At 36.3% G+C, this 19,842-nt stretch overlaps 1 protein-coding gene across 2 annotated transcripts in view; it reads right to left on the bottom strand.

Moving 5' to 3' along the window:
- Positions 1-264: 264 nt before the first annotated feature.
- Positions 265-19,842, bottom strand: part of WDR75 (WD repeat domain 75) — a 36,500-nt gene continuing 16,922 nt past the window's right edge. For both annotated transcript variants that reach the window (XM_025404825.1, XM_025404824.1), the window contains 15 exons: positions 19,319-19,438; positions 18,765-18,853; positions 13,140-13,298; positions 12,031-12,090; positions 11,823-11,938; positions 10,532-10,707; positions 9,213-9,370; positions 8,125-8,305; positions 7,204-7,298; positions 6,341-6,436; positions 5,548-5,717; positions 4,916-4,975; positions 1,473-1,619; positions 994-1,085; positions 265-599 (listed from right to left, as the gene is read on the bottom strand). In XM_025404825.1, coding sequence (XP_025260610.1) covers positions 395-599; positions 994-1,085; positions 1,473-1,619; positions 4,916-4,975; positions 5,548-5,717; positions 6,341-6,436; positions 7,204-7,298; positions 8,125-8,305; positions 9,213-9,370; positions 10,532-10,707; positions 11,823-11,938; positions 12,031-12,090; positions 13,140-13,298; positions 18,765-18,853; positions 19,319-19,438 — 1,924 coding nt within the window. In that variant the 3' untranslated portion in view covers positions 265-394. The remainder of the gene's footprint in view (positions 600-993; positions 1,086-1,472; positions 1,620-4,915; positions 4,976-5,547; positions 5,718-6,340; positions 6,437-7,203; positions 7,299-8,124; positions 8,306-9,212; positions 9,371-10,531; positions 10,708-11,822; positions 11,939-12,030; positions 12,091-13,139; positions 13,299-18,764; positions 18,854-19,318; positions 19,439-19,842) is intronic.

The raw sequence follows: 19,842 nt of genomic DNA, 5'->3' as shown, positions 1-19,842 counted from the left end.
GCCACCAAATGAATTTCAGTGTTAAACTTAAGACAATTATATCAACAAAGACTTTTAATTTTCAACTTTTCGTATCTCCAAACTGCAGCTAAGGGGACATATGCTGTACAGTTCAAGTCTCAGTTCTCCTGTATCACCTGTGAAGCAAATACCTACTTGTTTTATAAGGCTGACGTGTGACTCAAAATAAAAAAATGAGATGATGTGGTATACCAATGATCCAGTAACTCTAAAGCATGATGCAAATCCATGTTCATATTATGTTTTTTTTTAAAAGCAAAGCTTAATATTTATTATCTTGTTTTTAGAACAGAAATAACATTAAAATAGATGTTTTTGGAATATCAACATACAATCAGAAACAAAGTCCAAGAATCCTCCCCATCTCCAAGGCCTAAAGGGCAGCTATCCAGCTGTAGTCTATTTTCCTAAATTTTCTCAGTTCTTTTTCTTCAGATTTTGACAACTGATGTATAATGTCCTCTCCTAAACCTGTGTTATTTGTATCCTGGACCTTTTCGATAAAATCATTTTCTTCATCTGAATCTTCACTTTCTTTTTCTTCTTCCATATCTACATCTTCAGGAATTTCTTTAGCACTTTAACAATAACAGAATAAAAAAACACTATTAAAAAAAGTTTCTAAACAGTAACTTTCTAATTTGACACCTATGTAGAAATACCATACAAAGTAAATGAAGACTTTTCTTACTAAGTACACTTTAAAAATTATGGGTTATTTATAAAAGAGCAGGTGAATTTACAAAAGTATAATTTTAAATTATGTACCAAACCCTTAGAACACACAAAGATCTTTTTTGAAACTTATTTTCAATATATTTTACTTGACTTAATAATCCTATAGCCTTTAAATCGGTTTTAATTTATGAAATAAAAAGAAATACAGTGGAAGAACATTCTAAAAAAGGATAAACACAAACCATCCTGTTTCCCAAAACAGTGCATCTAAACCTGTCTTAAGAACTGCTTTACCTCTTAGTCTCTGTAGACAGCAGCAATGAATTTACAAACATGGAGCACAGGAAAGCAGCAGATGGCAGGACATGGGCTGGAGTGTGAAGAAGCTGGAATCAAACAGAAAACAGAGTTCCAGTTAAAATGGTTATCCTCCACCGCAGTCTGTTCCTACAGTGTCCTCACAGAGGCCCTTTTATTGTAAATGCCAAGAGTGAAATGTGAAAAAGCTTTCCCCATACAAAAGCCAAACCAAAGAAAAATGCATTTTTACCTTCCTACATTTATGCCAACAACCACCTCTACCCCTACCCCAGGTCCAGGCCAAAACAATCCCAGATCACAAGGTTAACTTATTCAGTTTGTTGTTAGTTATTTATTTGGGTATTAAAGTTGTACAGCATACAAATTACAGATTGACTGTGTCAAAACTCCAGCTTCGGGTGCTTTAAGTGCATTTAATCTGTTTCACATGGTTTGCTTTCATAATTACTTACCTCACTAACTGCGGGTATGTTTTCTGTTAAGGGTAGTTGTACCAGCTCATTCTCTAAAGTTTCATTTAATTTTTCATCCTGCAGTTGCCTGTGTTTTCCCAATATGAAATAAAATGGGGTTGTGGGAAGACTTTCTTCTGCTAGCAGCTATAAGGATTTAAGACAAAGGGAAATTATTTCAGAAGAAAGGAAGAACTGCTTTTGACTTAACAGTAAGTACTACAGAATCGTAAGTCTGTGAGGAAAGGGATTTTACAAATTATCCAGCTAGTATGATTCTCTCATTTCACTGAGAAAGCAGCTGAGGCCTAGCATCGCACTTATGAGAAGAGCTAACAGTGGACACTTAGATGACAGAATAAAACATGCATTTACCACTAGTTCTTCACCAAATCCCACAAAAATGACAGCAAAAGGGTTTTCGAAGGGCACATACTCACAATGATAGAAAATGAGGGAAAAGGCCTCAACAGTAACATGTTGGAAGCTGGAGAGCAGGCTGAAGGATGGTATTGAGCTCAGTAGAGCTGAGAAAGCACAATTCTAAGCTGGCTGTAGGGAAAGCCAAGCATCCCAGTTCATACTACAGAATCCTGCACATGCTCAGGAGTTGGTAATAATAGTAACTCTGCATGTGGGGTGAAAATGGGACTAGACAAACCAGATGGGCTGGTCAAAAGTCTATTTAGAAAGCACCCAGATTGCTACAGCTCCTCCTCAGCCACAGCAGAGGGCTCTAGGTCTTTAGGCTGGGTATGGGTAGCAGTGGTGGTGGTGGTGGTGGTATCTTCATATCTAGGCAGTTGTACTTCATTAGGGGGTTCTCAGAACACTGGCAGGCAGGTCTAAGTCCTTCAGGCAAGAACGCAGAAGAATTTTATATGGTTAATTTGACCAGCCTAAGTAAATAACAAGGGTTCGAATAACACGGCTATGTCAAGTTTATTCTATTTCTGCCAGAGCTGAGATGGCAACATCAACCCCTTTTCTTCCTTAGCCTACTTGATGTGAAGATAAGGATGAAGACCTTTGTGATGATCTATTTCCACTTAATGAATAAACATATTTTTCTTTTCCTTACAGTATTTTTTATTTTTTTTGAGACGGAGTCTAGTTCTGTCACCCAGGCTGGAGTACAGAGGTATGACCTGGGCTCACTGCAACCTCTACCTCCCAGGTTCAAGTGATTCTCCTGCCTCAGCCCCTCGAGTAGGTGGGATTACAGGCGTGCACCACCACGTCAGGCTAATTTTTGTATTTTTAGTAGAGATGGGGTTTTGCCATGTTGGCCAGGCTGGTCTTGAACTCCTGACCTCAAGTGATCCACCTGCCCCGGCCTCGCTAAGTGCTGGGATTACAGGCATGAACCACCGTGCCCAGCCTCCTTATGATTTTCTTAACATTTTTTTTTTCCTCTAGCTTACTTTGTTGTAAGAATACAGTATATAACACATATAACACAAATAACTGTTATTGGTAAGGCTTCAGATTAAGTTCTGGAAAGTCAAAAGTTATACATAGGTTTTCAATCTCTATGTTGCTCAAGGGTCAATTGTAATGACATTTGAGATTGTCTCAATAAATTAGCTCACATAGTGGAAGCCAGGGGATAAGTTCTGCACAGGCAGAGAACTTCCAAGTGGCTTTTTAACCCACTTTTAAATCCAAAGACAGTCAAGAATCATCAGACTCTGATGAAAACCTCTAGATGAAAGGCAGCAACCAAAACAAACCAAAACCAAACAAAAATGTGATGGAAACAGACCATGAAAAAGAAAAAAAGATGTGATGATAAAGATGAAGAAATCTTCCAGAAAACAAACAAAAAATAGGTAAAACAATAAGAATCATAGAGAACCATTTTAGAAGGTCCAGCACTAAATAATAGGAGTTCTAGAAAATAGAGAAAATACAGGGAAAGAAGTAATTAGCTCCTCCTTAGTTCTCTACTCAAAACCCTCCAAGGGGCCCTATATGTAACTCAGATAAAAAATCAGAATCTTTTCAAAAAGGCCTACCTAGACTTCCCTGTTTAAAATTATAAGCTGTATCCCGTGCATGCCGTCTTTTCATCTATCCCCCACCCCACCGTAATTCTTACCACCTTCTCTATTCCATATTTTACTTAATGCATGTTGTTTACTGTCTCGATCTTCTGGTGGACTGTGAATACCACAAATTTATAGGGACTTGACTACTTTTCTCACTACTGTATCCCAAGGGTCTAGAATGGTCCCCGGCATACAGTAAATAACAAAAAAATTATTGAATTAATCCAATGAGTTTCAAAGGAAAATAAACAAGCCAAGTTACAGATGAAGGAACAAGAATAAGAATGGTATTGAACTTCTAGTAATACTGGAAATTAGAAAATAATAGGACAATAATGTCAAAGTTCTGCAAGAATGATTTTCAACCTACAACTCTATAATAATCAAGTGAAAGAGAATAAAAACATTTCCAAACATGCAAGGTCTTCAATTGACCTCCAATGCACTAAAAGAATGCTTCACCAAAACGGGGGAGTGACCAAAGAAAGAGAAAAACTATGCCACTAATAGAGTAGAGGTCAAATAAATCCCCAGAATGATGGTGAATATAGATCCTAGGATGACTACTCTGTAGCAGGTTTCCAGAGCAATCAGTCCAGACTGAAGACAGTCAGAAGCCTCTTGGAAATAATCCTTCATGACTTGAAAAAATACCTAAGGTATCTGAAAACACTCAGAGAAGACTTATACAACTTGAGCAGAATTGGGGTTGAATTACATGAGAATAGAAAACTAAGCAAATGAAAAAAGAAGGCAATCATTAACTCCAGAGAAAATAAAAACTTGGTCACAAAAGGAAAAACAATCTGCCTATTACTACTACATGGCTTGGCTATGAATTGTGTTAATACAGCTATGACAATGACTACTAAACTAACCTATTTAACATTTACCCATATGGGGAAAATTGGGGGACAAGTAGGGAAAGTGTGTGTTGTGTATATGCAAGCAGTGCTGATGTAAAAAAGGGCTAAAAATTCAGCTTCAATAGATCAGAGTTAATAGATAATACCTAAATCTGAAAAATCTATAATTAGAAATATAAACATTTCTTAGAGATTTCTTAGAGATTCAGAGTTAAAAAAAAACTTCAGCTAAAAGATTTGAGAGTGATTGTCTTTGAGGGTAATGGTAGTGGTGATGGAGTTTTTTCTGAAGAGCCTTGTAAAAATATTTGACTCTTTAAATCGGAAGCATGTTACCGATATTATAAATTAAAACAATTTTAAAAGAGCACTAAAACTTTCAAGAGAGACATATCAGTTTATAAGTATATGACTTCTAATTCCATTTTAGGGTCAAGTGAAATATTTTTCTCATAGTTGACTTCTAAAAGGTAATTGTATCCTTTCAGGTGGGCAATGCATCCTGCTATGAATGGCTAAAACATACCTGTTTGCTTGTTGGTGTGAGTTTTTCTTCTGGAGACTTTGTACTGAATGTCAATAAACTCTGAAAAGAGAGATCAATTAACGATGCAAAAGACAAACTCTAGAGTGCAAATCTAAACAAGGTGTTATAGGGTGTTAAAAAATGGGAAGGTCAAATTTTTCATTTTGATATATATATTTGACAATAGAAAAGGAATAAAAGATTTAAACCTATTTAATAACCACTATGAGAGTTACAAGATTATGTCTGAGAGATACTTAAGAAATGGAAATGAATAAAAAATAACTGACAGACCAAACTCAAGCCACCATTTTAAAAACTGCAAATCAAACACTAAAACAAAAACAAAAACAAAACATTTACGCAATTTGAAGTATTTTAGTTGTCTTCTGCTTCTTTGCTGTCACAGAGTTAATGCAAGCAATACCTAAGGAACCTCAAAGGTGTGGGGTAAAATGATAATACATTTACATTAATAATACTGTTGTACTGAGCATATTAGACCTAATTTTTGGGGAAATAATCCTTTAATGAAGTTATTTCACCTAGAACAAACTCACACCAACAGTCATGGGCTATTAGTCTAAAATTCCATGTACAAAGTGATTGCCTTTTTTGAGGGGGGCAGTTACCTGTGATTTTGTTAGGAAGTAAAACTGGGATCTATTTAGCCACTGGTAAGCTTCTGAGGTGAAAGACTCAGGGACATCTCGTGGAACAAACACTCCCCACTGGACTTCCTCTCTGGAGATACCCTTTTGAATATACAATGGCCTTGGCTCACTAGGTTTAAATACAAACACTAGAGGAAAAAAACAAAGAAACAATAACATTTTGCCTGAAAAGGTTAGTTCTAGCCTTAGACTGGCAGATCACACTAATCCTGGGACTCACCCCATTGAGTAACTGGCCCAAGTCATGACTGTTTTAGGCTGATTCAAGAGGTATCTACTGTGTGCCTACTATGGGCCAGGCAGGTTAGGAATGAGGGCTATGAGGATGAAAAAGAGAAAGAAGAATTCCTGCTCCAGAGGCCAGGGCCTACTGCAGAAGACAGAAACCACAGTAGTATTTTGTCTGTAAGTACTAGAAATGAGATATGTAGAAACTGCTTCAAGAACACAGAGGATGACCAATTAAAGCTTCTCAGGGGCAGTTGGGAATGTGTCAAAGTGGTGAAATCTCCTGAATTTTAAAGACTGAGTAGGAACTGGCTTGTGGAAAAATAAGAAACGTATTGGAGCTCTCCTAGAACTAAGTATGGACTTACACAATGACAAAGTGTTAGGGCGAGGAAGGGCCGTGCCTCGAGCAAAATGGCTTCCAATTAACATCTGATTTGAAGGCAAGTTTGACTCAAATTATATTAAGAAGAAAACTTAGGTCATAGATATTCTCTTACTACAAAGTGTGGTTTGTACTTACAGTCTGAACCCACTGAAGACTGAGAGATTGCTGCAATATTCTCTGAATTAGGATCAGGTTCCATAACTCTAACGTTTAATTTTGCATTCCACTCCACTGAGGGGGGAAAAAAAAGGTGATTCACTTCTAAGGAAAGATTTACCAAAAGCTTTAAAAAACTTCCATTATTCTTAGGAAGAGGAATCTTATGCTTCCAACTAACACACATGGAGACACACTGAAACGATCTGTGGAAGGCTGCACTAAAGTGAGAGGCCGAAAGAGAAACACACTGGAACTTTAGCGCTCCTTGTACAAACTATGAAAAGATTATTATTTCACTGAAATTTATGTCTAGTGCTTTTCTGATGCTGCTAAATGTGGATAGTATGTTAAGCAGAGTTAACTGTAAAGAATACTGAAAAAAGTTACCACACACATTCATTTAATAAGCAACTACTATGCCTTCCAAACATACACTCAAATGGGTAAAATGTTCACATTTGTTAGGACTGTGACAGATTACATTTGAATTTAAGCTGTCAGGGGTAATGCAGATTAGTAAGCATTAAAAATGAGCAGAAAACATTATTCAAATTGTTATGAGGATGGGGATGTAGAGGGCATCAGAAAGTCACACACACTAAAAACAGTAGAAAAAGGTAAGGATAATGGAAGACGACTTACCAACAATTAAGCAGTTAATAAATAATGTCTATTACAGGCTCAGTATTCCAAATTTTGGTGGTATAATATGTCATGTAAAAAACTGACTATTCCAAGTACAGACCTGATGATATGATCCCTAAGTCCTAAAATGCCAAAGTTTAATGTCAACTCCCTATGCGCTTTGCTAGATCACTTTAGAGTAAAAAAAATCTTACATGCACAACTCAGCAGATTCCAACAGCAAAGAATGCCATTTTCAGTAGCACCAAGTAGATACTTTGAACATGTCAATCTCCCAAAGCAAAGGTGCCTAGATTAAAACCACAAGGAAGTTAGTAACAGTCAGTTCTATCAAATTCAGTTACAAAGAACTGCAGGCTTCCAGCGGCTGTATTAGTTCTATGTGATGCAGATTTTAATATAGACACATATGTTTTTGTTTATAATTATCCTGAAGAAAAAAGTGTCTAAGGAGTACAAAAGGAAGGGTTTAACTATTTCTTTAGGAAAATAGATCGGATGACCAATTCTTTAACATACTGTGCAGTATACCAATTAACATGTAACAGAGAAAATGTACATCAAATGTACAAAGTCATCTGACAAAAATCCTATTTTATTTACTGAGAAGAAGAAAACTTGCAATTTCAATTCTGAAGAAAGTTTTACAAAGTAAATTCAGAATCAGACTTGCTGGCAATTAGAGACGATCTCAGTAGGCATCTGATTCCGTTCTCAGGACCAACTACCTGAAAATGCTTCTGCTACTTTCCCCTGCGCCTCTCAGAAACGATGAGGTTGGCACATAACATGGTTTTTATGGGAATACACTGAAAATAAGAAGGTTTGGATCCCCTGAGGCTTATGTATGGCTTCTGTTATCATTCAGCACATCCATGAAAGTATTCCAAAGAAAAAATATGTAGGCCAAGAGTTAAATGTTAACCTGAATTTCAGAAATGTTGGCACACTTTGTGAACTCAGAATTTTTGGCTTTCCAGCATTTTTGGCTTTTCAGCTTGCCCCACTGACCTTCAGGCTACTTTTGGAGAGGGCATAAATGACTACTGAAGTTTTAAGACTTGCTTAAACAAGTTAAAAAATAGCACTACATACTTCCCAAATGATTTACCTACCTTATTTTCCCAGCTCGTTGGCAAAATGTACATTTAAGTTCCCATGTTATGGAATCCCATATTGTGACTATTTCCTCAAAACTAACGGCTAGTAAAGAACCATCTTCGGAGAAACAACAGTTAGTTGCCTGATATTTGTGATAACTACCAACAAAGTCACAGGTCCAGCCAACAGCTTTTTCTGTGGAAATATAAGCCATAATGTTCAGAAATTGTGTAAATGCTAGAGAATGCTACAGTAGTTCCCCCTAGTCTCCCGTTATCTGAGGGTTCACTTTCTGTGGTTTCAGTTCCCGGGGGTCAACTGAGGTCTGAAAATAGCTGAGTACAGTACAAAAAGATATTTTGAAAGACAGAGAAAGGCAGAGACAGAGCACACACATATTCACTTAACTTTTATTATAGTATATTATTGTAATCATTCTATTATTAGTTATTAACCTCTTACTGTGCCTAACTTATAAATTAAACTAATTTATTCCTATATGTATGTATAGGAAAAACAGTATATATAGGGTTCGGTACTATCTGCAGTTTCAGGCATCAGCTGGGGCGGTGGCGTGGGGGGGCTCTTGGAATGTATCCCCCACTGTTAAAGGAAGACTGCTACACAAGGAACATTATAAGCAGTAGGGATTAAGAAACAAAGAAACAAAGATACACACACAAATAAAAAATAAAATAAAAAAGAAACAAAGACACAAAACAAAAAAACCTGTTCCCCACAACTTCTTTAAGTCAGAATTGCTACAAAATCTGAACTGTTTTGAAATTTATGCCCTCTCCTGGAGACCTTGACCTCCCTCTAGTGGAGGAGTGAAAGGACTCTTGGTAAAAGTCCCTTTTACTTTACCCTAAAAAACCAGAATAATCAGCACATGATTAATCAAGAATGCCATTTAAAAAGAACAGATTTGAGGAAAAAGGCATGTAAAATGTAATTTCTTAAATCTATTAAAATTAAGCAATATCCTGTAGAATTCAATACAGCAGAAAATGTCCTCCCAGGATGGATACAAGTCATGAGAAAAAGAAATTAATTCCTAAAATTGTGCACACTTTAAACGTAACATATTTAATTCACGTACTGTATATATCAGAGTCATCTGTTAATATCCACACTTTGAAGTAACCATCTTTGCTAGCTGTAACCAAGGTGGGCTGTTCAGATTTTTCTGCATTGCAGAAACAGAGAGCTGTAATGCAGTCTTCGTGTGGCATGTTAATCTTAGTGTTAAGAATAAACCTAGCAGGAAGGAAACCACAAATTTATTCTTGCATGAGGACAAAGTGATGTATAGAAGAATTTCTGACATGCTGTACATTTTACAATAGCATCTTGAACAACAGGCAACTGATAATCACCTAGAATGACAAACAATTGAGTGCTCTACCTTTAATGGCCACAGGATGCAAAGAGTTCTAATATATCACCTTTGCCCTTTTGTAACTTTAGAGAACATTACGTGTACTAGTCAACCCAGTGGTACAAAATGAGAATAAAACAGGTCACCAATCAATGATACTCAAAAGCCTACTGTATCAAACTCTGCAGGAACTTGTATAGAACCCAGATTCCTGCCTACTTTTGAAAATAAAAAATGGAATGGCTGTGAAACACCCCGCTTGGGCCAAGGAAAAATAGACAGGAAACTACTTAGTCAAACTGGCTGGTCATTATTTACTATTTTTAGTCACCTAAATGACCTCTTAAAGCTTGTTTCGAGCTTAGAGGGCAACGCTATGAATTAAAGATAACTAGGACTGTGTTCTTAAAAGAACATCAAGGCAGCATAGGGTTGTGATTTTTAAAAAGCACAAGTTATAAAAACAGTGACTAGGGACAACCACTTAATCTCTCTGGGCCTATTTCTTCACCTATAAAATACAGACAACAGGCTTATCTTACAGTGTTCTTTTGAAGAGTAAGACAATGGGTACAAAGCTCTAAGCCAAGTTCTTGGCACACAGCAAAGATTTGATAAATGGTTATTATAGCCACAGTACGAGAATGGATTCCTTATCTAATCACAACATCCACGCTACACTATACTACGCTACACTTCTACCTATACTCCCTCTTTTCCAAAGGCAGTATGCTGTTTATGGAAGTGCAAGGGAACATTTGGATTCTAATCCTGGATTTGTCTAGAATTTGGTATTATGCCCTTGAGGAGGTGTCACTTTTCCATGTGTCTTTATTCATTATGAGATGACATTATGATTTAGAGGACACCAGTGCTTTCTCAGAGCAAAAACCTTAAAGGTTTTATTAGAATAACACCTCTCCCGTATCTCTAAATCTAAACCTTGTCAAGATGAAACATCTTAAAGACAACTGAAACCGTAAAATGGGAAGTGAAATATTTTATACTTTGAAATTAAGTGGCTACACAGATAGTATTACCCTTGTGTTTTCTTATTATACATCCACAGTTTCATTTGCAATTCAAGCTCAGTTTCCTTTTCTTGCCGCTGTTCCACTGTTGCAAGCCAGTTACCAAAGCAGCCAAATGCAGCCTTTGTTAGTTCAATTTGGATCAGACCATAATCATTAATATATTCTTGCTGTATAATATCTAACTGATGAGTAAAAAAAAAAAAACAAAAAAACCAAAATGTTTATTAACATAAATACACAAACGTTACAGCATTCAAGGAATGATAATTAACTACATCCAAGACAACTTCTATAATCTATAGTAATAGATTTTTAAATAAAGGTAAACATGAACTAATTGTTACTGTGGACACTAGAATTGTCATTAAAAAAGGGAACACATTATATAGTATCAATTTGGTGGTAATTATTCTTCAATGACCTTGAATATTAGCGATTACTAACACCCACTATATGATACAAGAGAACCGTTAATTTATAGTAGTGCTTTTCTTTTGTTTCTAAGAACATACAGCTTTACATCATCTCAAGGCTAGATTCTCCATCACTAGAAATAAGCAGAACAGAAATAAACCTACAATCTTTAAGAAATGAAAAAGATAGCCAATGTAAGTAGGCAGCATTTATTTATGGTTGTTTTACAAAATCCCATTTCCTTGCCTATACTAAGTAAATAAAATGCCTACTATTAAGTGTACTAAATGCCTACAATTTACAGGTATTATACTTGAGATAAGCATAAAAAGATTAATACGCTTCCTTTTTTTTCGGGGTCTAAAGGCCACGGTGAGAGAGCTAGTGTCACATTTGCTATGACAGAGATCTATAAAGAGTACTGTGGGGCACAAGAAAAGTGGAACATCTGGATTGGACTTATCAGGATTGTAAGAAGTGTTCCTCTTTAATCGACACTGAACATTTTATCTTCAATATGTGAATATGACAGTGTTTCACTACGAAGCAGATACAAATTTGTATTGTCAATCTACCTATTTTTGTTTCTTTATCCTTGTGACTCAAAGGCACAGATGTATAGGACAGCTAATAGGAAGGCATTCTGAAACAAAAGATAGAGAGAGCAAGTGCAGGGGTGCCAACTGGCTTACATTTAATCTGCAACTGTGGCCTCAACGGAATTATGCTCTGAACAACGGAACTAAGTAACCATGAATAATACTATGTTCAAGTAAATATCTGCACAGGATCTTGTTTTAAAGGCTACTAAACAAACTGCTTGACTCCAGTGGTATTGTAAAAAGCTTTCATTAATTTCAAGGCTAATGAATCAAAATCTTACATTGTATAACTGCTTATCACTCTGGAGAGAATAAAACTGCAAGTGGCCAGGCTTTCCATTCAAAACCAAAGCTTTAGTTCTTGGATCAATCATCAAACCAGTGAAGATACTCCTATCTGCAGAAGTAGTGACAAATAACAGGTGAAATCAGAGAAATATGCACTCTTTAAAATGTTCATGATTCCAAATCCACTGAGTTCTGCAATACCTTTCACTAGGCCTTGAATTACTGCGGATGCCTCAAGGTTTCGGTGAATAATTATTATCTCTGTGGGTAGAAAAAAATAGGTATTTAAATATCAATAGGTTAGAGAAAGCTTGTCCAACCTGTGGCTCAGGGTGGCTTTTTATGCAGCCCAACACAAATTCATAAACTTTCTGGAAACATTATATTATTATTGTTTTTAGCTCATCAGCTATCATTAGTGTTAGTATATTTTATGTCTGGCCCAAGACAATTCTTCTTCCAATGTGGCTCAGGGAAGCCAAAAGATTGGACACCCCTGGGTTAGAGCTTCAAGGTGAAGGAGTCATCTGAGTTTATATCATTCTGAAATATACCAGAATACAAAACAACCCAGTAAGTTCAATGAACTCAGAGTACTACTAGAAAATCAGGAATATATTTTGTGGTTTAGTGGAAAATCTAGGGGTGGGGATAGGGGTTTTCTGTTGGAGTCTTTAAGTTTTTTATCAGTTGTGCCTATTAACACATTTTAAGTGTTAATGCAAAATCTATCAAGAATATATCTAATAAAGATAGTTTAACTCTTTCATGCCACTAAATGAACTGTTCACAGTTATGTTCTTTTTTGAAAGAAAAGGAAGTGGATTTACAAAGACACCATAGTCTAGGCTGAGCAGTCACTGGTTGAACAAAGTTTTGGAGAAATACAAGACCACCTCTATTTCTATCAAATCTACAGGACTCATGCCCCGAGGTAACAGCTGTATCAAGAGAATCTTGCAGTATTCTTTTGAAAATGCCACGTTTATGAAAGCACCAATGTCTTCTTCCAAACCTTCCCTTTACTTCCCCACGTCATCCCACACTAAGACTTTGAAAATGTAAGTGGCACATCAATAACCAAATATACTTAGCCTCCACTTGATAAAAATAATTCTCAAAAACGTTGAATTCTGGTGGTGCCTGGGGGTAGAGGGGGGTGGATAAGAGAGGAGTAATGCAAGGAAAAGAAGGCTTATTAAATCTCATATGCTACTCTTAGTTTTATGTCTCTTTATTCTCTGTTCCCTACAGATGCTAGCTAATTTATGGTGTTTATATATTTCCTCACAATAAAAGTTTAGACTTACTATTATCAGAGTGAGAAGTGCAGAATAAATCTCCTGCAGGCGAGACTGAGATATGTTCAATAGTAGCTCCTAAACGTGGGAGAAACTCCTTATTCTTCTCTGTTGCATCGCGCCACTCTACAAGTACGGATTCACGACCGCCACTCAGCAGGCTGGTGCCTTCATATCCATCAAAGAAATTAAAAGGACGGTGTTTTGGGGAAAAAAGAGAAAGAAAAATATAATTAACACTTTATTTTTTCCTACCGTACTAGAGAAATAAACTCATTTAAAGCTACAAAAAGTGTCTTCATATGTTTTAATATACTCTGAAGACAAATGATCACTGGCTCAGGAATTTTTTTTCCAGTGATATCTGATTAGTTTGTTGCTGACCAACTCTTCTGTCGACAACTAGAAAAGCTGGACAAACAAACATCTTTTAGGACAAGACAGCTTTACTGATAAATTTTTCGAAACACTTAAGAAATAAACCAATTTTATACTCTTACATGTAACCAAAAGAGGACACTTCCTACTTTGCTTCACAAGATCCTAATAATACTATACCAAAAATATTATATATATATAAAAAATACAAGCCAATTTCATGACAGATGAAAACTCTCAAGTAAAATACTATACCAACGATATATTAAATGGATATCATGTCATCACAGAGTTTACTGCAAGAGTGAGATTACTTAACAGCTGAAAAATAAATTAATGGAACCCCACTTACAGAACAGAAGGAAAAAATCATGATTATTTGAATAGATGCAGAAAAAGCAAATGACAGAATTCTATACCCATTCATGATAACACCTCTCAGAAACTCAGGAATGGATGGGACCCTTTGAATCTCATCAAGAATACCTGGATAACATCTATAGAGAACACCACACTAAAAGTTAAACTATCGAAAACTTTCCCTTTGTGATTAAGAATACTATTACCATTTTGATTCAATGTTAACTGGATGTCTAGTGCACTGAAATGAAACTGGAAAGGCTTAAGGATTGGAAAGAAGGAAATAATCACTTCCATGTTCACAGACAGCATGACTACATCAAGGCACAGCCAAAATAGTTTACAGATAAACTTACAAAATAAGTAAATTTAGCTGATTATAAGAGAAATATACAACAATCATTTTTATTTTTCAATACTAGCAAGTCAATTAGAATATAGAGTAAAAAATACTATCAAAAGACCATCAAATGTCTAGTGAAAAATATATGTGAGAACCCTACAGAAAAAAAATCCTAACTCATGGAGATAAAGACCTAAAAAGTGGAAAAGTATTTATTATGATTACAAATTAAAATACTCAATACTATAAAAACATCAATTCTCCTCAAACTGATCAATAGCTGTATTGTCAACACGGTAGCCACCAGTCAAATGTGGCCACCTAAATCTAATGGTTTGAAAACAAACAAAAACCTGCAAGAGACTGTCTTAATGACTACATGGATAGATAGGACACTGTTTCAGACTGTTTTCTCAGAAGTATTCCATCAAATAACCATTTTTCATTCTTTCAGGAATCTAAAACGACTGGTTTTAAAGATCACTGGTTGATAACGGGGTTTTTATCAAATTTTCTAAAGCTGCAGGCTGATAAAATCTAGCTAAACAGAAGACTAAAGGTATGTAGTTGTGATGTACACAAAATTAAGAAGTTGAATCTGATATATACACATATGATACATTGTGCATACAGTTCATATATGCCTTAAGTTATAAAGTTTTCAACAACAACTAAAATCTGTGTTTCTTTTACATTTACACAGCTATTTTTTTCTTTTTCTATTAACTCATACCTACACAGTCAGTAAGGACATTTCATTGAAAACTACATACTGTAACCATTATTTCTCATTTTAAAATATTCATGCTACTTGAAATATAACATCAAGAATTCAAATCGCGGCTGGGCACGGTAGCTCACGCCTGCAATCCCAGCACTTCAGGAGGCAGAGGCAGGGGGATCATCTGAGGTCAGGAGTTTGAGACCAGCCTGGCAACATGGTGAAACCCTGTCTCTACAAAAATACAAATAATTAGCTGGGCGTAGTGGTGCGTGTCTGTAGTCCCAGCTACTTAGGGGGCTGAGGTGGGAGGACCGCTTGAGCCTCGGAAGTCGAGGTTGCAGTGATCCAAGATGGTGCCACTGCACTCCAGCTTGGGTGACAAAATGAGACCTTGTCTTAAAAGAAAAAAAAAACAAAAACAAAAAACAGACCCTGCCTGGAACATATACAGATGTGTACATAAGGATACCAAGCACTCACTAGTATTTTCGGGGTGTGGAGTGGGAAGGAGGGTAGAGAATACAAATAAGCAGCCTACATTGTCTCCATACACTAGTCATTACTCCCCAAACCATAATCGGGTTGAAGGTGCCTCTTATTTTCTGGGGCTTCTGGGCATTAAACCTAAGTAAGCCTCTAAGGATCCCACAGCATATGGTACCATCTAAGACTTGTCCTTTCAGTCTCCAGGAAGACCTGCAGAAAGAAAAATCACTTTTCCTGGTTTCTCATTTTTTAAATTATTATTAAAGTTCTAGGGTACATGTGCACAACGTGCAGGTTTGTTACATATGTACAAATGTGCCATGTTGGTGTGCTGCACCCATTAACTCGTCATTTACATTAGGTATTTCTCCTAATGCTATCCCTCCCCCCTCCTCCCACGCCACGACAGGCCCCGGTGTGTGATGTTCTCCATCCTGTGACCAAGTGTTCTCATTGTTCAATTCCCACCTATGAGTGAGAACATGCGGTGTTTGGTTTTCTGTCCTTGCGATAGTTTCCTCAGAATGATGGTTTCCAGCTTCATCCATGTCCATGCAAAGGACATGAACTCATCCTTTTTTATGGCTGCACAGTATTCCATGGTGTATATGTGCCACATTTTCTTAATCTAGTCTATCATTGATGGGCATTTGGGTTGGTTCCAAGTCTTTGCTATTGTGAATAGTGCTGCAATACACATACGTGTGCATGTGTCTTTATAGTAGCATGATTTATACTCCTTTGGGTAGATACTCAGTAATGGAATGGCTGGGTCAAATGGTATTTCTAGTTCTAGATCCTTGAGGAATCACCACATTGTCTTCCACAATGGTTGAACTAGTTTATAGTCCCACCAACAGTGTAAAAGTGCTCCTATTTCTCCGCATCCTCTCCAGCACCTATTGTTTCCTGACTTTTTAATGATCGGATTCTAACTTGTGTGAGATGGTATCTTATTATGGTTTTGATCTGCATTTCTCTGATGGCCAGTGATGATGAGCATTTTTTCATGTGTCTGTTGGCTGCATAAATGTCTTCTTTTGAGAAGTGTCTGTTCATACCCTTCACCTACTTTTTGATGGGGTTGATTTTTTTTCTTGTAAATTTGTTTGAGTTCTTTGTAGGTTCTGGATATTAGCCCTTTGTCAGATGAGTAGATTGCAAAAATTTTTTCCCATTCTGTAGGTTGCCTGTTAACTCTGATGGTAGTTTCTTTGCTGTGCAGAAGCTCTTTAGTTTAATTAGATCCCATTTGTCAATTCTGGCATTTGTTGTTATTGCTTTTGGTATTTTAGACATGAAGTCCTTGCCCATGCCTATGTCCTGAATGGTATTGCCTAGGTTTTCTTCTAGGGTTTTTATGGTTTTAGGTCTAACATTTAAGTCTTTAATCCATCTTGAATTAATTTTTGTATAAGATGTTAGGAAGGGATCCAGTTTCAGCTTTCTACATATGGCTAGCCAGTTTTTCCAGCACCATTTATTAAATAGGGAATCCTTTCCCCATTTCTTGTTTCTGTCAGGTTTGTCAAAGATCAGATGGCTGTAGATGTGTGGTGTTATTTCTGAGGCCTCTGTTCTGTTCCATTGGTCTATATCTGTTTTGGTACCAGTACCATGCTGTTTTGGTTATTGTAGCCTTGTAGTATAGTTTGAAGTCAGGTAGCATGATGCTTCCAGTTTTGTTCTTTTTGCTTGTCTTGGCAGTGTGGGCTCTTTTTTGGTTCCATATGAACTTTAAAGTAGTTTTTTCCAATTCTGTGAAGAAAGTAATTGGTAGCTTGATGGGGATGGCATCGAATCTATAAATTACCTTGGGCAGTATGGCTGTTTTCACGATATTGATCCTTTCTATCCATCAGCATGGAATGTTCTTCCATTTGTTTGTGTCCTCTTTTATTTTGTTGAGCAGTGGTTTGCAGTTCTCCTTGAAGAGGTCCTTCACATCCCTTGTAAGTTGGATTCCTAGGTATTTTACTCTCTTTGAAGCAATTGTGAATGGGAGTTCACTCATGATTTGGCTCTCTGTTTGTCTGTTATTGGTGTATAGGAATGCTTGTGATTTTTGCACAGATTTTGTACCCTGAGACTTTGCTGAAGTTGCTTATCAGCTTAAGGAGATTTTGGGCTGAGACAACAGGGTTTTCTAAATATACAATCATGTTATCTGCAAACAGGGACAATTTGACTTCCTCTTTTCCTAACTGAATACCCTTTATTTCTTTCTCCTGCCTGATTGCCCTGGCCAGAACTTTCAACACTATGTTGAATAGGAGTGGTGAGACAGGGCATCCCCGTCTTGTGCCAGTTTTCTAAGGGAATGCTTCCAGTTTTTGCCCATTCAGTATATTGGCTGTGGGTCTGTCATAAATAGCTCTTATTATTTTGAGATACATCCCATCAATACCTAATTTATTGAGAGTTTTTAGCATGAAGGGCTGCTGAATTTGGTCGAAGGACTTTTCTGCATCTATTGAGATAATCGTGTGGTTTTTGTCTTTGGTTCTGTTTATGTGATGGATTACGTTTATTGATTTGTGTATGTTGAACCAGCCTGGCTTCTCATTTTTAGGCACACAATCTTCTCTAGTATGTAGTAACTTTCTTACAGGACCAGTCACAATAAACTGACACAACTTTCACCACATGGGTGTGAGGACACTAAAAGTAAACAAAAACAAGATGTACTTCTCTGTATTTCTGTTGAAGACCACCTTACTTTAAAGGTATTTTTACTCTCTATAGCTACACTACACAAAGCTGCGACAGAAGTCATGCAACTTAAATGAAATAATGATGGAGATTAATTTAAAATAGTTAATGTCAAATAAGGCCATGTAACAGTTAAAAACAAGAGCTTTAAAATCAGAACCAGGTCTAAATCCCACCTACTCGCCATGTCATGTTAGGCTAATTATCAAATCCAAATCCTACTTCCTTTATCTGTAGAATGAGTATAATGCCGCTCATTTCCTAGGGTCAATGATTAAATCAGATAATGGATGTAAAATGTTAGAATAGTTACTTGCACCTGATAAGCTACAGTTATGGAGGACACACAGTTATGTAGACAGACATACCTTCAAAACGTCATATAATTTAAATAGGTTATTTATGTTAACAACAGAGATTTTTATCACAAATGTACACTTTAGAGCTTTGAAGGGCTTCAAAACCCTCAGTACATTGTGCTGAGCAAAGCCTGAAATACAGGGGTAATACACAAGTGTTTGGAATTCATTTGGCCTATGCACTTTTAAATCTTCCAAACTAAACATACAGTGAATTAAAACACTTGATTCATATACTTCAAGTTCATTTTAATAATTAAACCTGCACTTACCTGTCACTGAAAATGCCAAATCCATAACCATATCATGGTGCCAATGTAAACATGTGTATGTATATTTCTTATCATCATAAAAATTCCTCCTATTGGAGAAAAACAAAACTCTTATTTTGACCATAGGTTTAAGTTAGGAAAATAATGGCATGCCAAATATAATAAACATAATATATAACCAAACATAATAAATCATAATATGAAGCCTTCTGGTCTTAATGTGCACACTTTCTATTTCTAACCAGAGTGACTGACTTCCATAAATAATAAGCCATCTGTGGTACCCTCCTAGATATTCACTATTGTCAGTCTTTCCTTTTAGGATAAAGGCAAACAAAAAAAGTTTTCTTCAATAAATGATTATAGGCAACAATAAATTTTTCACTTGCTTTATAAGCCCAAGGCTAGAAATCCTGAAACAGTAAGTCTGAAATGAAAAGCACACAAAAAAGGAAAGGGAGGCTGTTTCCTTGGACTCAGAGATAGCCCTGTTCTACAGGACTAACATAAAATAGTACATAAATGATCACCATGCTCTTCATAAGTAAACTGACCAAAGACGAATTTTGCCATCCATGTGACCAGATGCGATGCAGTCTTCTGTTGGGTGACATGCTACACATGTAAAATTGTTCTTAGCATGCTTCTTATTTCTTGATGATGATAAAGTAAACCTAGGAAAAAAAAACAAATTCCCTTAATTATTAAAGTCTCTTGGTGAGTGGTGATGTAGTTAAGTAAAGCAGAGTTCCCAGCAATAGCAACCGAAATTGTAGAGCTCTGAATTCAATAAATATAACTGCAGGATTTTTTTTAAAAAGAAAATTTTGATCAAGAATCAAGCATGCTGTTTTGTAAACGTACATTAATATACAATATAAATTCATGTAACTAATATTCTACCATAATAATTTATCTATGGAAGCCACTGACATTTAAGTAGAGATTTTAGTGATTTTTTTTGGCCTAGGCAAAGCTTGTTCAAATTTCTCACTGAACCTACGTTTTAGCATGAGGCATAATCAAACCTGAGACATTAGATCTGAGACAATGGCTAATGCATCTGAAAGGACAAATA

The sequence above is a fragment of the Theropithecus gelada genome, chromosome 12 (assembly GCF_003255815.1).
Source record: "Theropithecus gelada isolate Dixy chromosome 12, Tgel_1.0, whole genome shotgun sequence".
NCBI classification, from domain to species: domain Eukaryota; kingdom Metazoa; phylum Chordata; class Mammalia; order Primates; family Cercopithecidae; genus Theropithecus; species Theropithecus gelada.
The sequence above is the reverse complement of the archived record's forward strand: the minus strand, read 5'-3'. Positions and strand labels throughout refer to the sequence as shown.